Source organism: Pieris brassicae, chromosome 4 (assembly GCF_905147105.1).
Source record: "Pieris brassicae chromosome 4, ilPieBrab1.1, whole genome shotgun sequence".
NCBI classification, from domain to species: domain Eukaryota; kingdom Metazoa; phylum Arthropoda; class Insecta; order Lepidoptera; family Pieridae; genus Pieris; species Pieris brassicae.
This window is the reverse complement of record NC_059668.1, coordinates 21,528,207-21,542,980: the sequence shown is the minus strand read 5'-3', so window position 1 is coordinate 21,542,980 and position 14,774 is coordinate 21,528,207. Positions and strand designations below refer to the sequence as shown.

Below are 14,774 nucleotides of genomic sequence, written 5' to 3'. Positions count from 1 at the left end.
ATATTTTACCTAAATTCAATTTTAGTTCAACAAGCGTTAGTATCAGTCGACGATATTTCTATAAGTGTATCGGCATCAGTATCGTATCGGCTATAAAGCGTATCGATGCATCGCTAAAAAATACCAAAAAACCTTTAAGATGTCGTTTTAGGTACAGTACAAATTTCTTCACTAAGAAACAAAAGAATTAAGAACATATTTTTTTTTGTTATTGTTGTTTGAACTTAAATGGAAAATTTAAAGTCGTAATTAAAACATGGTTATTTATTTTTACGTGAATTTAATAAATATATCAATTAGAAGATTTTTGGCTTTATTTCACGAGTTAACGAATACTTAGGCTATTTAGTAAAGATTTCATTAATTTAACGTAGTTTCCATTGCAATCTAAAAACAGTTTTTGACGCAGTATTTGTAATAATAATCAATGTACTAAAAGAGATAATTTAATAGACTCTTGAGTTCTGTTAAATTTACCTTAAACGTATACTCCTTTTCCACAGAAGGCTGTTCTGGTTGTCTCAAGAACTCCGCTAGAGGCAGCACACCAGCGCCTAAAGGCCTCCGTGCTATCGGCCCTCGTCGTTCCCCTGTCCCGCTACCCATGCCACCTGCGCCTGACCACCTCCCCACACGAATAACCCATGCGACAAGCCATAACTCACGAGATAGATCCGTTGCTGAGAGATCCTGAAAAACAAATAAGAATACTAAATGCCAATTTAACAGTTTTTATGGTTTTGCATTTTATATTGTTTAATGAGAAAGGGGACGAAGTTCATGTTAATATATATGGTATATGAATAAGCCAGGGGAGTTGCCAGTGCGTTGCTTTAAGGTTTTTTTTTATAGAACAGGCATCCGAGCAGAAGGCTCACCTGATGTCAAGTGATACCGCCCGTGAGCATTCTCAATGCCAAAGGCCCGCGATTGCGTTGCCGGTTGATACGTACGTACTATTGGCTCGCATTAACGAGGTTTTTGTATGTAGTTAATTCTTTTTAAGTTAAATCTTCTGTAGGCGAAGAAAAGTTATGGAGGTAAGCGAGAAAAGTTCTTTCAAAAGTATTTAAAACATATCTCTTATAATACTTATATAAAACATGAAAATGGGGTTTTCCAGAAACATTAATCATTGACGTCGATACAAAATCGATCCAAAATTACTATTCCTGTGCTCATCCATACGAATGAAGCACATTAAAATGTTTCTATATTGAAAGAAAACAACTTTTTAACCGAATTAAAGCTATTTGTAAAAGTTTATAATAATACAAATAGCTTTAATCCGGTTAAGAAATTGTTTTCTTTCAATGTGTAAAAGCTATGTTAGCCGAAGACAAGAAATTTCCAGACTATCGTCTATCTGGCTTTATACAACAGTGTGATTTCTGAGGATCTATTATATAATTAAATTAAAAAATAATATATATATATATATATATAAAAATGAATTGACTGAGCCGTGTTAAGCCGAGTGGCTTCAGCGTGCGTCTCTCATCTCTGAGGTCGTAGGTTCGATCCCCGGCTAGTCCACCAATGGACTTTCTATGTGAGCATTTAACATTCGCTCGAACGGCGAAGCAAAACGACTAACAGATACAGAAATCTGAGGCCCAGACCTTTGAATGTTATGTGATCATACCATACACGAATGATGCAGATGAAACGTACTATACAAAAAAAAATATTAGAGGGCAAACGGGCAGGAGGCTCACCTGATGTTAAGTGATACCGCCGCCCATGAACACTCTCAATGTCAGAGGGCTCGCGAGTGCGTTGCCTGTCAGTCAAGCATTGGTACGCTCTTTTCTTGAAGGACCCAAGTCGAATTGGTTCGGAAATACTTCAGTGGGCAGCTGGTTCCACATAGCGGTGGTGCGCGGCAAAAATTGCCTTGAAAAACGCTCAGTCGTGGAGCGGCTGACGTCGAGGTGATACGGGTGGAATTTTGTATTCTGCCTCGACGTCCGATGATGAAACTCAGCTGCAGGTATTAATCCGAACAACTCCTCTGGACTCCTCCGTTGAATACGGTCAAGTGGAGGTATATTTAAATACTACTTGCACTTTCTCATCATTTTTCTTTTTTTAGTTATTCTCTTACTAGGGTTGCCTGGAAGAGATCGCTTGTTAGCGATAACGCTGCCCGTTGCAGCCCTTATAATTTTTTTATGTATCGTGTTATTTGTATATTTTTTTGTGTGAAGTGTGAATAAATAAAAATAAATACTGGCCATAGTTAGTAGTTAGTTAAGTACATGCAATAAGCAGGATATAAACAATGACACATACTCAGAAAGGAAATATAAAATCCCCTAACCAATACTAACATTTAGCAAATCACCTACGAAGTTGAATGAACATATTATTCAAACTCAAATTCAAAATAACTTTATTCATATAGGTAACCTAGTACACTTATGAACCGTCAACAGAAAAGATGTTAAATTAATTCTTAATTTACATTTACTATCAGTTCGCAAGTCAAGAGCGTAGAGCGGGCTAGAAGAACTGCCAAGAAACACTCTTTTTAATCGACAATTTTAGTCATACATATTGTTTGAACTGGAGGAAATCAATCCCAATAATAAGTATGATGTAAATAATTGTAAAATTTGTAAAAACGTTTTATTGATTAATTTCCGTTTAACTAGAGTATTATAGTACTTATCCGCGACATCAGCGCAATGTTGGCTGCTTGGCTTTAGCGCGCGACTCTCATCCCTATCCACTCATTGGTGCACAGCCGGGATCGAGCCTACGACCTCGGCTGTGCACCAATTAACTTTCTTTCTATGAAGAATGAATGTGAAAAACGGTGACTGACCCAAAAAAGTCAACGTGTGTCAGGCACAGGAGGCTGATCACCTACTTATATATATTAAACTTCTAAATGAAACTTATGAAATACAGAAGATACAGAAATCTGAGGCCCACACCTAAAAAGGTTGTAGTGTCACTAATTTATTTATTTATCCGCAACACCATTTGGAAATTACTAGAAAAGAACGGAATTTTGGGAGGATTTCAAGTATATCGTTTTTATAGATGTAAACAAATATATACGTGGCTAACACTGAAAATGTTAAGAACTGGACAGTTAGAAACATTTCTAATGAAAACTTTTTGAATTTGAATTTCATTTGTCATTTGTGCGTTGCCGACCTTGGAGGGCGAGCCCTTTTTTAGACAGTTGGAGGTGAACAATACAAATATTAAAAAAATTGACAGCCTCTTCGCTTTAATTACAGCAAGTGACTGATAACGTAATTTTCAAAGATTGTATACGGCCTTTTGGAATGAGATTTCCAAAAACTCATTCTTAATTATTATAATTTAATTAATTGCCAAAATAAACTTTCAAATTCCTGTAGTTGATGAATCATGACGAACAGTTATATAAGCGAAACCCAGGTTACACACTTGTTGAAGGAACAGTCTGTACCCGTTTTAACGATACAAATCAACCAGATTTTTTTAATAAGCAAGTAGGTGAGTACATTTTGAGTCTCACACACACAGTCGACTTTTGAATCTAGTTTTTCCTTCACCGTATATAGTGTAAAGCGCAAGCTTAAGAAAGTTGATGGAGAGGATTGGGAGAAAAAAGGTCAAAACAGAGAGAGAGTCCACCTCCAATTGGAGGAGGCCTATACTCAATAAGAGGTCCTTGAAAAAAAAATAGATATATATTTTATGTGTGTATATTTTGTAAATTTTTCAAGGAATAAATGGGGCTTAATTATTATTACATAGTGTAAATTGCGTAGAATAAAAACCTAACACTCTTAACTGCGTTGAAACTATTCAAATTTCCATAATTTTATGACATATACACTTATATGTTTATATACTGTACGTGTATATGTCACTGAACTCCTCTTAAACGGCTGGACCGATTTAAATGATTTTTCCATGCTGTAGTCTAGGTTATTTAACTATACAGCAAATAAACAGCTGGTATATATATAAATCTTCATTATTATACCCCTAAACGGCTGGACAGATGTAGATGAATTTTTTAATATTGATTATAAGATATATTGTTTTGTATGTAAGCCATGTGTTCAGGAGACCGTCTGCCGGATTCGCTAGTATCTCTAGTCAAATATAGCAACAGCAACATGTAACTTAATATGTTACACCTGCATAACCATGTTTAATGTGACGAATAAATGAATAAAAGCGCGTATTTTCGAAAACCTCTATTGCATTGTGTATGCAATAGCAACATATTGCAACTTTTGTAAAAATATACAATTATATATACATTGATAACATCATGTTGATTTTCGTTTGTCGCACGTACACCAAGGGTCAAAATACAGGCTTTGTACAGATACCGGCAAACTTTTTGAGCATTAAACAAGAAAGTGGGGGAAAGCTTGCGCATCGTACACAGCGCGGGACACAAACGTCAACTGATTTACCAATCACGCGATAGACACATCACCATTCATACCTAAAAATCGCTTGTGCGAAAGCAAGGACATTTGTTCAAGATGTTTGCCGGTATCTGCATGTCTTTTTAATATTTTGGAAATAAATAAGTCGGAGATAATGAAGCAATCTAGTAATGGAATTGTTTTTGAAATTGATAGTGGAATTGGAGTTAATTCGTCACAAAAAAATTCTCTTTATAATATTAGCATAAAAAGGAATTTATATTTTATTTATATATTCAAAAAAATTCAAAATTCAAAATTCTTTATTTGTTCAGATATATGTACAATACAATTCAGATAGAGGCCTCCCTAGTAAGTCAGAGACCTGTGACAGGGAAGCTTCGCTCTTCTTTAAATCAACCAACACAATTGGTTTAAAAAAAAAGAAAAATAAATAAATAAAAATAAACAAATATTTGAATATATTATGATGACTATGTAAATGTAATGTGTTTGTGAAAGACGAAACAAATGTGTGCGCGTGTTGCATGAAAAGATGGATTAAGGAAAAAATTATATTAGATGATTTAACAATGCTTCTGTTTTGTTGTAGTTAAGTGTACCGAGCCAATGGTTTAAAGTTGTTTTACATTTATGGTATGTAAGATTATGAAAGCTAAGGGTTTTATTTAAACTATTATAGAGATAAGCTGAGCGATTGTTGTATTGCTTACGTGCAAAGATTGTCTTGCAAATTGTGTAGCTTATTATATTATGTTGGGTCCTTTTTTGAGGTGTGTCTGTTTTATGTGGAGAGGTTGCGTGTCTCCTAAGGACACAACGGAGAATATAGAGCTGGCGTATGGTCAGTAGTTTGCAAGACTTGTACAACTCTTCAGTTGGAAAACTTTTATTTTTTAGTAACATTATTTTTATAATTGCTCTCTGAGCTCTTTCAAGTGCTAGAACTTTGGTTTTCGCACAACCACCCCACACTGTGATACAGTAGGTGATAACAGATTGAACTAATGCTTTATACATGGTATATATGATGTTTGGTTCCGCTACATGACGTAGATTGCAAAAAATCCAGCTTAACCTACGTATCCTTTTTATTACTGCATCAACATGGGCGTGCCAGTTTAGATTTTGGTCAATAATCACACCTAAGTATTTAATCTGTTTCACCCTAAGCAGCGTGTCACAGCCGCAGTCTTCACTACAATTGCAATTTAGTTTGTGTAATTTTATGTTAAGATTGGAGGGGGGTTGGCTCTTATCACGTATAGCAAAAGTTATGAAGTTAGTTTTAGATGGATTAATAGTTAGCTGACTGCTGGTTAAGTGCGCGTTAAGTTTGTGAAGATCCGCTTCAGCGTTTTTATAAGTTTCCTCCCATGTATCCCCATAAAAAGTTAGTGCCATGTCATCAGCATAACATATATATCTATAAGCTAAGCCCAATTAAGCTTAATGAAAAGGTGGTGGATTCCTGCTTGCTGCCTTGCCTTACATATGGAGCACAAACTTGGCAAACGACAAACATAAAAGTGAATATATTCGCAGAAAATCCAATATTATTGATGCTGAGCAATATGCCCTTAAACTTAAATGGAGATGGGCAGGCCACGTAGCCCATTGTACAGGTGACAGATGGTAGATGGACAGATGAGCAGTAACCGAAGGGACGGGTCCGAAAGGAAAAAGGAAGAAATGAAGACCAACAGAGCGATGGGCCGACGGGATCGAGAGGGTAGCTGGCAGAAATTGGATGACGATGGCACAAAATAAATTAGGGTGGAAAAAGTTGGACGAGGCCTTCTCCCGGACTGGGGCCGCATGCAAAATATGTCAAAGATCTGGACTAAAGGCTTATTATTATTATTATTATTATATCTATAAATTAAATAAATTTTTCGTAAATTAAATCAATTTTTAAATCGCTCTTTCTAGATGATGAATGATGACATTGCATATTGTTATAAACATAATATTACTGTAATGAGTCAGCGGTTAAATCTATAAAGCGTTTAAACTTTCAATCACGTTCCATTGTAAAAAAAAAAAACTTTTTTTTTGTTGGTAGTTAATAATCGCAGAGGTATCACCAACATTAGCTTTTGCTTTAAAGTATACTTATTCTCAGAGTCGTTAATTATCTAAATACAGTCCCCACGGCAGCTACTTAACTTCTAAACTTCAATAGAATTTTATTTATAGAATAGGAGGAAAACGGGCACCTTACCAATTCTAGAGAGCTCGCCAGTACGTTGCCGGGATTTTAAAAACTGGTACTCTCTTATCTTGAAGGACTACTTTACTTCAGTGGGCAGCTGGTTCCACATCTGGACACGCTCAGTTGTGGAACGACGTACATCGAGGTGATACGGGTGGAATTTCGTATTCTGCCTCGACAACGAACAACTCCTCTGAACACTCTCCGTGGTAAATTCGGTAGAAGATGCAGAGACCCCACATCTATAAGCAACTCAACAATCTCGTCACCTACTACTACATTTGATATTACTTACCGCAAAGAGAGTGCTATTTGCATGCAGTCGGTCTATATAGTTCGAGAAGCCATCTCTTGCGATGCGAACTCGAAATCTCTCTGACAGCGGTTGTGATCTCCTGGCATCGTGTAACCATAGCAACAGCTCGGCTTCATCGCCACCGGCGGTGTGTCCAAAATCCCTCATACTACACATAAGATAGTGCGACTGAGCGGTTGGTGTGATAGTGAGGGTAGAGTTGAAGCTGCTGCCAGAACCACCAGCTCGACGGAGTGTTCCACGCCACTGTAACAGATATCATATCAAAGTATAGAAGTCTATATAAGTGTAGTGTATCTATAGAAGTGTAAGTGATTTTTTACAGAAAAGTTTGACAAATGTTATTTTATTACATGTTTCATAAAAAATGAGCAAATATTTAAAATTGAATAATAATAATCAAGCCTCATTTATCTTGAATATTTGTTTATTTATAAGTAAACATACAGCTACACATATCCATATTATAAAAGCAAACACTTAGACATTATAGAACGCCAAAACAGATTACATACATTGATTAACAAAATATATGAAATAAAAAAACCTAAGTACAACCACCGACAGCTTAATATTTTAAAGAAAAAACTAAATTGAATCTACCCGCATTTAAAAAACTTCCTTGGAAAATGTTCATCCATCTTAACAAGAACCACTTTATACATAAATATTTTACAAGGACCTCTTAAAGAGTATAGTAGAGTCCTCCAACTTTTTTTTTATATACATGTGTTTAGTACGACATCATGGAACATTACGATCTAGCCTAACTTAAGACTAATAAGTAATTTAAGTCTAACCTAATTTACTAAAAAGGATTGTAATCATAAGTGTCCAATAACGCTACTTATAGTCTCTATTAAATAGAAGACACTCTGTCCTCCAACTGGCCACATCTTTCTCTACCATGAGCAGTTTTCTCCCAATCCTTTCTACCATGAAATGGAACATTTTTAGCACTAAAAATTTACACGCCTTTTCGCACATAAGTCTAAATTTGTTTTTTTAAAGCTTTGAAAGGGCCATTTACGTTTAATACTATTGAATGTATACTTGGAAGAATATGTAGTCACCTACAACATGGAGTTGTTACTAGGTACTGGCGTATGAAAAATGCCACCAATATGCTATATTTTTAAATAAACATAAGTAGTGTGACCAGCTACAGAAGAAAGCTAGCTATATCAGTATACCTATTTGGGATTTTTTTAGGGTCTGCACAATGTAAGAGAGAGCATGGGCATACGGGTTCCAAGTAAGTATCTGAGGCGAAAGTAACTGGATCTTGGTAGTAGGTACCGGCCGCACACACCGCGAGTTGCCGCTCACGTTGCATTTACTTAATAAGATTTCCATGGATGTTCCTTGGCCGAGTCCACAAGAGTTTCTACAGTGTGTAATTATTAGCGTATATAGCTAATAATAAACATATAAAAATACAATTAATACAATTGTTTTTATAAATTTTCAATTGAAGAATTCATATGTCGGTATTATTGTGTACTTCTATCAGATTAGAAATAACTGTAGTTATTCTAAGCTATGCGTAAAAAACAAACAAGAAAAAAGTCCTGTATTAAGGTAAAAGTGTAATAATAAAAGTATCAATAAAACAATGTTACGGCTTTAAAATGCTATAAAGATGTTTTATGCGAATAAAATCACCGGTTTCGATAAGCGTATTTAGAAAACTAATGATTCATAATGAATCACGACGGCATCCCAAACGATTACACCCATATGGGTTTTATGACACAGTTATAGTGATGCAATATGAGATATACAAATAAAAACGTGACCTTTTGTAACTATAGTCAATCCAAATGACCTAATAGTAACATTATTAGTTCGTAATGCAGAAACAAACTCTGTATTCGTATAGTCGAGAGGTGGAGGAGTGGTTATGGAGGAGAATATTACGGATACGCATGGGCTGCAAATAGAACCAAGAAGATGGCGATGATGTTGTTTCTGTTGAGTTCTGCGAGTTGATGGTGGGAAGCTTACGAATGATCACGATCCTTTTCTTCACGGTGTAGAGGGAATGTTATTTTTTTTCCAATGTTGCTTGGAGATGAGAAAATGGTTGTTAACGCACAACCAGTTCAGTCATTGTGCGTAGAGAGATCAAGGAGTTGTTGAAAACAGCAGAGTTCCAATTATAATTAGTATTCCTGTTGCTAAAGAGCGATTGAGTGGTTGAGACAACTTCATTATCAACCAAGTAAAGATCACCACATTACTGTTGACTATCATCTACTTCAGGTTTTTAGCTACTTTGGCGATAGTGCTGGAAGAGAACCGAAAAGTCACGACAATCTGGTGATGGTAGGGAGGAGTGATGGCAGGAGAAGTCGGGGCCCTAATGAGACAAGCGGATAGAGATAAAAATCAATACGATTGAGCGAGGTACTATACTATAATATATTTGGATACAAGACATTACTTTTTGATTATATTAATATAGACAAAAAAACCAAACAATGGCACTACAACCTTTTTAGGTCCGGGCCTCAGATTTATGTATCTGTTTTACGATCATTTCTTAATCTAATAAGTAGGTTATCAGTCTTCTGTTCCTGACGCACGCCGTCGACTTTTTTGGGTCTAAGGCAAGCCGGTTTCCTCACGATGTTTTCCTTCACCGTTCGAGCGAATGTTAAATATATAGAAAGAAAGTCCATTGGTACACAGCCAGGGCTCGAACCTACGACCTCAGGGATAAGTGTCGCATGGTGAAGCTACTAGGTCAACACTGCTCATTAATATAGACAAACGTAGACAAAATTTTATCAGCGGCCCCATGATGTATTTCCGAACCAATACGACTCAGGGCTCATCAAAAACGACTTCCAATTCTTAAAGGGCCGGCTTCTTGCACTGTAAGTGTCCATGGGCGGCTGTATCAAACATCAGGTAAGCTTTCATTGGCTATTCTATAAAAACTCGTAGTAAATTAATACGTGTTTTTACATTTAATGAAAATGTGTTCCTTTTCAAGCTTAACTTATCTCAACTGATGACAAATTAGTACTGAGTTAGACAAGAATATGTAGCCAAATGTAGAAACATTAGCTCGCAATAAAATTAGATGTACGTGTCGAGAATTACGTATGCGCATTATATCAACATTTTCTTTCACGTTTTGCGATCGCATCGCTTACTTACAATATACAGCTTGCATGCTAATATATTTTGTCAAATTTGTTTAACAGATATGTTCTGTGTATTTCTAATAGAAGTGAAAAAACCACAGAACAGAAATTAAACCTTTTTACTGCACTTGGCAACGCGCACCTGCAATTTTGCTTGCGTTTCGTTTCAATATAAACATTCGTAACTTTATATGTTGTATTTATAGTGATATTAAAAACAATACAAGATACCTAATAATAATATTCAATACTGTATAGTATGCTAAATACTTAGCTAAAGTTTTGGTATTTTAGGGCGATATTTGCATAGCACGTTTTTCATTATGTCTCCAAATCATCATCATCATGAAACAGTTTAGTTTTTTATATATGAGGCAAACGGGCAGGAGGCTCACCTGATGTAGATTTGCTCACTGGCAAATATTAAAGGGTTATTTTTGTCGACGGACAGCTCAATTAGAAGACATATTATATATTTTTTCTACTTACTGCTGCAGCCCGTTCTGCACTCTCTACGTGGACCCCGTACAACTCCACCAAGCTTGACTCTTCGGGATCCACTGCTTCAGCGCCACGTCGGGGCACTAGCTCCAATCCCAGTTTCCTATAACAATCAAGGACTACATGACTGAGTGCAGGTTCTTTAAGAAATTAAATATTCTATATAATTTACCCCATTGACTCATATTATGCAGACCAAACCGAAACACAATTCCGCGTACAAACCTCAACACAATGCAAATGAAGACGACATGGGAATTATTTGTACAACGATTCCGAGAAATATCACCTAACGGATATACGAAATTGTAATTTCAAAGCTATTTACATTATATAAATATTACTGTATAGTAAACTATCTTTTTATATATTCTGTTGTATCAGTTGAGAGTCATATTTAGTAAACTATGTAATTAAAACAAAAACATGACCAATACTATGACAACTCATAGATTTTAAAATTCTCTGCTAAATCAGACGAAAAGCTGCTATTAACATATCGTTTCGTGAGACCATAATTCCCACTTAATCACAGGTTTCAAAACCTATCGCATCAGCCAAATTAGTTAAGATAATTGGTCACGTAATAACTGTTAATACAAACTTATGATAATTTCAACTTTATTGTAAAGTATTAAGGTTGATTACGCTACAACACCGAGATTTCAATATTTGCTAAATTTTGTTTTAAGCCTTTATTTGCTTTATAATCTGTTGACTGATCTTTATATATGTAGCAGCTTTTCGGCAATATTTTACACTAATTAACTAGGTTTAATGAGCTTTAATCAATAGACAACTATCGATGACTTCAACACAATAATCCCGACATAGTTCAAAAAAACTTCAGGCAAACTAAATCGCGGGAGCTGGTATAAAAAAATGTATATGTACAATGTTTTGTTATTTTATTTTATTATTAAATAAAATATATAAGATTATAAAATGTTATTTAGTATTTCACGTTTCTTATGTACTAGTATGAAAACTAGAGCAATAAAGGCTTTTATTATTATGTACAATGTTACGTTATATTACCGAAAAATGAATCGTGACTGAATGACGTAGCGATACCTGAATTGAAGCTGTAAATAGGCAATATAGAACAAAATTAAGAACTTATATACATTTATTCTGTACCTACACACTAACAAGCTCACAGCACACACTACACGACACTCATACAGATCTCTCTAGGACAAACATAGGTTGACTGTAAGTAGCTGACACACCCACAAGCCGAATACACCATCGACCTGTGGATATAATGTAACATATGAACTAAGGAAATAAACATCTTCCTATTCTATTGTATTCGAGACATAAACCTCAATGTTGCGTATTTAAAGACGATCACAGTGAACCAATGATCTAGACGAAAATAATGCGAACTAAAGAGATAAACTTCACTCACAAAAAGCTGTAGATTTTGTTCAGCCGAGACAGAGGTCACAAAACCTGTTAGTGAGAGCTGACATTCCTATACGTTGGCAACGTTTGTGATTTAAAAGTACGTGTCATACAGTGATCGATTATACGGCTAACTTAAAAAGTTGTTAACTAACATATAGACATCCGTAATTGACACTATATATATATACATATATTTAATATACTATAGGGGCTAAACTGGCAGGAGGCTCATGTGATGTTAAGTGATACCGCCGCCTATAAAAACGCACATTGTCAGGCTCGCAAGCGCGCTGCCGGCCTTTAATACTAAGATACAACTTAGATACAAAATACAAAAGACTACCGAGAATTTTATTTCGCCGGCTTTTTCTTTCGGCCTACATATTCTGTCTTCTTTGATTAATTTAATGACGTGGAATAAGTAATACTTGTATCATATGTTCCATAATAAATTTATTTATTTATTTTTACAACGGACCAAAGTATATTTATTACTCACATGCATACAAAACCACTTAAAATCTTCAAAGTCAATGAAAATCTCTAATGATTTTTAAACGGATTGACGCGAAACGTCGGAAAAAATTTAAAATTATGTAAATAATTACAAGTTTATAGTAATAATACATAGCTTCAATCCGTTTAAAAAGTGTTTTCTTAATGTGTAAAAGCTATGTTAACAAAACACCAATACTATATCCCAAATGATTTTTTATTATTATTGAGAAAAGTTTTCAGAGCATTGTCCTAGTGGCTCGCCGTCAACCCTTAGCTCGTTCGAATCACGGCTGAGTAAATGATCAAACCGGCATGTGTCAGACACAGAAGCCTGATTACTTGATTAGTAATTAATCTCGAAACAGCTATAGACATCTGAGGCCAAGGTCAAAGGTGGTAGGGGCACTAATAAACGGTGGAACATGGAAGCAAAATCCTAAAATCAGTTGACAGCATCCGATAGGAAATAGTAAACCTATTTTGACTAAGCAATCAAACAAAATCATTTAATTGCTTAAATGGCTAACACCAAGGCCAATAGCAGACGGCTGCTATCTGTTTTATGATGTGGCGTCTCAGTAACTCTATACGCTTTCCCATATTTAACATTCCTTATAAAGCAACGTTGCCTTCATAAGTTACGAGCATTATTGCGTGAGACTTCTAGTTCAGAATATTCGGAATGAGTCATATAAAGTTAATGAAATCGCGATTTTTCTATGGAATTTTAATTAAACTAGCGTAAAACAAAGACAGTCTGCATATATTTAAAATAACAGACTTCTTTAAGGCAGAAACTAAGCCTTGAATCTTTAACGCTGTCTAGATGGTCGATAAGACAGACAACAGACAAAAGACTGTTGGAGCTTAAGCTGTGACTCCACTGAGGTCGTATAGATTAGCAGCCTCCATATCTTCTAAAATAAAAATAAAATACGTTTATTGTGGAATATAAACTACAGGTTACACTTATATCCACGTAATTAAACTACTCAGTATAGAAGACAGGGGGTGTAGGCCGAGAAAAAGCCGGCGTAAAAACCATTTGTACTCTTTTAGCAAACCATCATACAAATGACAAACAATTATTATTTTAAAACAAATATCGCAATTTTATTAGAAGTAGCCTGTCCAGCACTCGTCCCAGGTCCTTTAATCAACTAGATAATCGTTATCTCTATAGTTAGCCTTTCTATACGGTTTTTTTTTTACTCATTAAATTTATTAAAACGCAGAGATAACAGAGCCTCTGGGATTTTATTAAAGAAAGTATCACTTTTCCCAAAAGAGTGAAGAATGACTAACTTTAGATAGTGTAACTTTAACTTATAAATGTATGTTAAGGTCAATATTTTAACAAACTGAAAATTCACATTAAATGTTAAGCTTTATCGGGTCAGTCGTTACGTAACAAAAACAATCACTCGAGCTTAGCACCAAGTATGGCTCAGTTCTGACAAAAACCTTTTCAATTACGGAGGCTCTTATAATAAACTAAACAATACAAACTTTACTATAACCTGCACAATTAATAGTTTAACTTTTATTTTCCTACCCTTCAAAGAATAATCCAGTATTTAGATAACACGTTGCCTAAGTGGAGTCACAGCCTTAGAGACTGGCAAATCAAGTTTTGCTGTTTCGGCGCATCGAACTTTTGAGTTCTGACTATCAATATTTGAATATGTTTCGCCGTTTTTTGCTGGTTTAAGACACATATGTAAGAGTACAACAGCAGCATGTGTTGTGTTAATCACGTTATTGAATAACATCTGGACTTTGAGCCCGATTCACAAGCAAAACAAAATTTATGATATACAATTATCAAACAATTACTGGTCTGAACTTCCGTTGTTTTAATGTAATTAAGTTCTAACCGCCTTAAAGAAAGCACTGCTGGTATGTTTTTCTGCTTAAGAAAAATTGCTAGTATTTTTATTTTTGTATTTATTGAAGGCTCCAAAATCGGTTAAGAAGTACTTGTAGTGGTAGCTGGTTCCGAAAACGTTGCGTGTGACTTTTATATATGAAAATCGTCATATTCCATGGGACATATAAACTAAAATCTAATATTATAGTAGGGGATTTCGGGATTTAGTACAGCGTGGCAGATTAATATACAGGAGGATACCTTGTACCCAGTGAAGTACCTCAACCAAATATAAGCCCCATATATATAATAGCCACCCGGCAAGGATTAAGGATCAGATTAGTAAAAAAATCAGACATTTTCGAGCGCGTCATATTAAAATAGGGTGAGTTAATTA

At 35.2% G+C, this 14,774-nt stretch overlaps 1 protein-coding gene across 1 annotated transcript in view; it reads right to left on the bottom strand.

Annotated features, from left to right (window-relative positions):
- The window catches only part of LOC123708112 (dedicator of cytokinesis protein 4), a 79,009-nt gene that overhangs the window by 43,642 nt on the left and 20,593 nt on the right, over window positions 1–14,774 (bottom strand). Inside the window, exons 5-7 of the mRNA XM_045658624.1 lie at window positions 10,585–10,699; window positions 6,920–7,186; window positions 478–690 (exon numbers count right to left, since the gene is read on the bottom strand). Coding sequence (XP_045514580.1) covers window positions 478–690; window positions 6,920–7,186; window positions 10,585–10,699 — 595 coding nt within the window. The remainder of the gene's footprint in view (window positions 1–477; window positions 691–6,919; window positions 7,187–10,584; window positions 10,700–14,774) is intronic.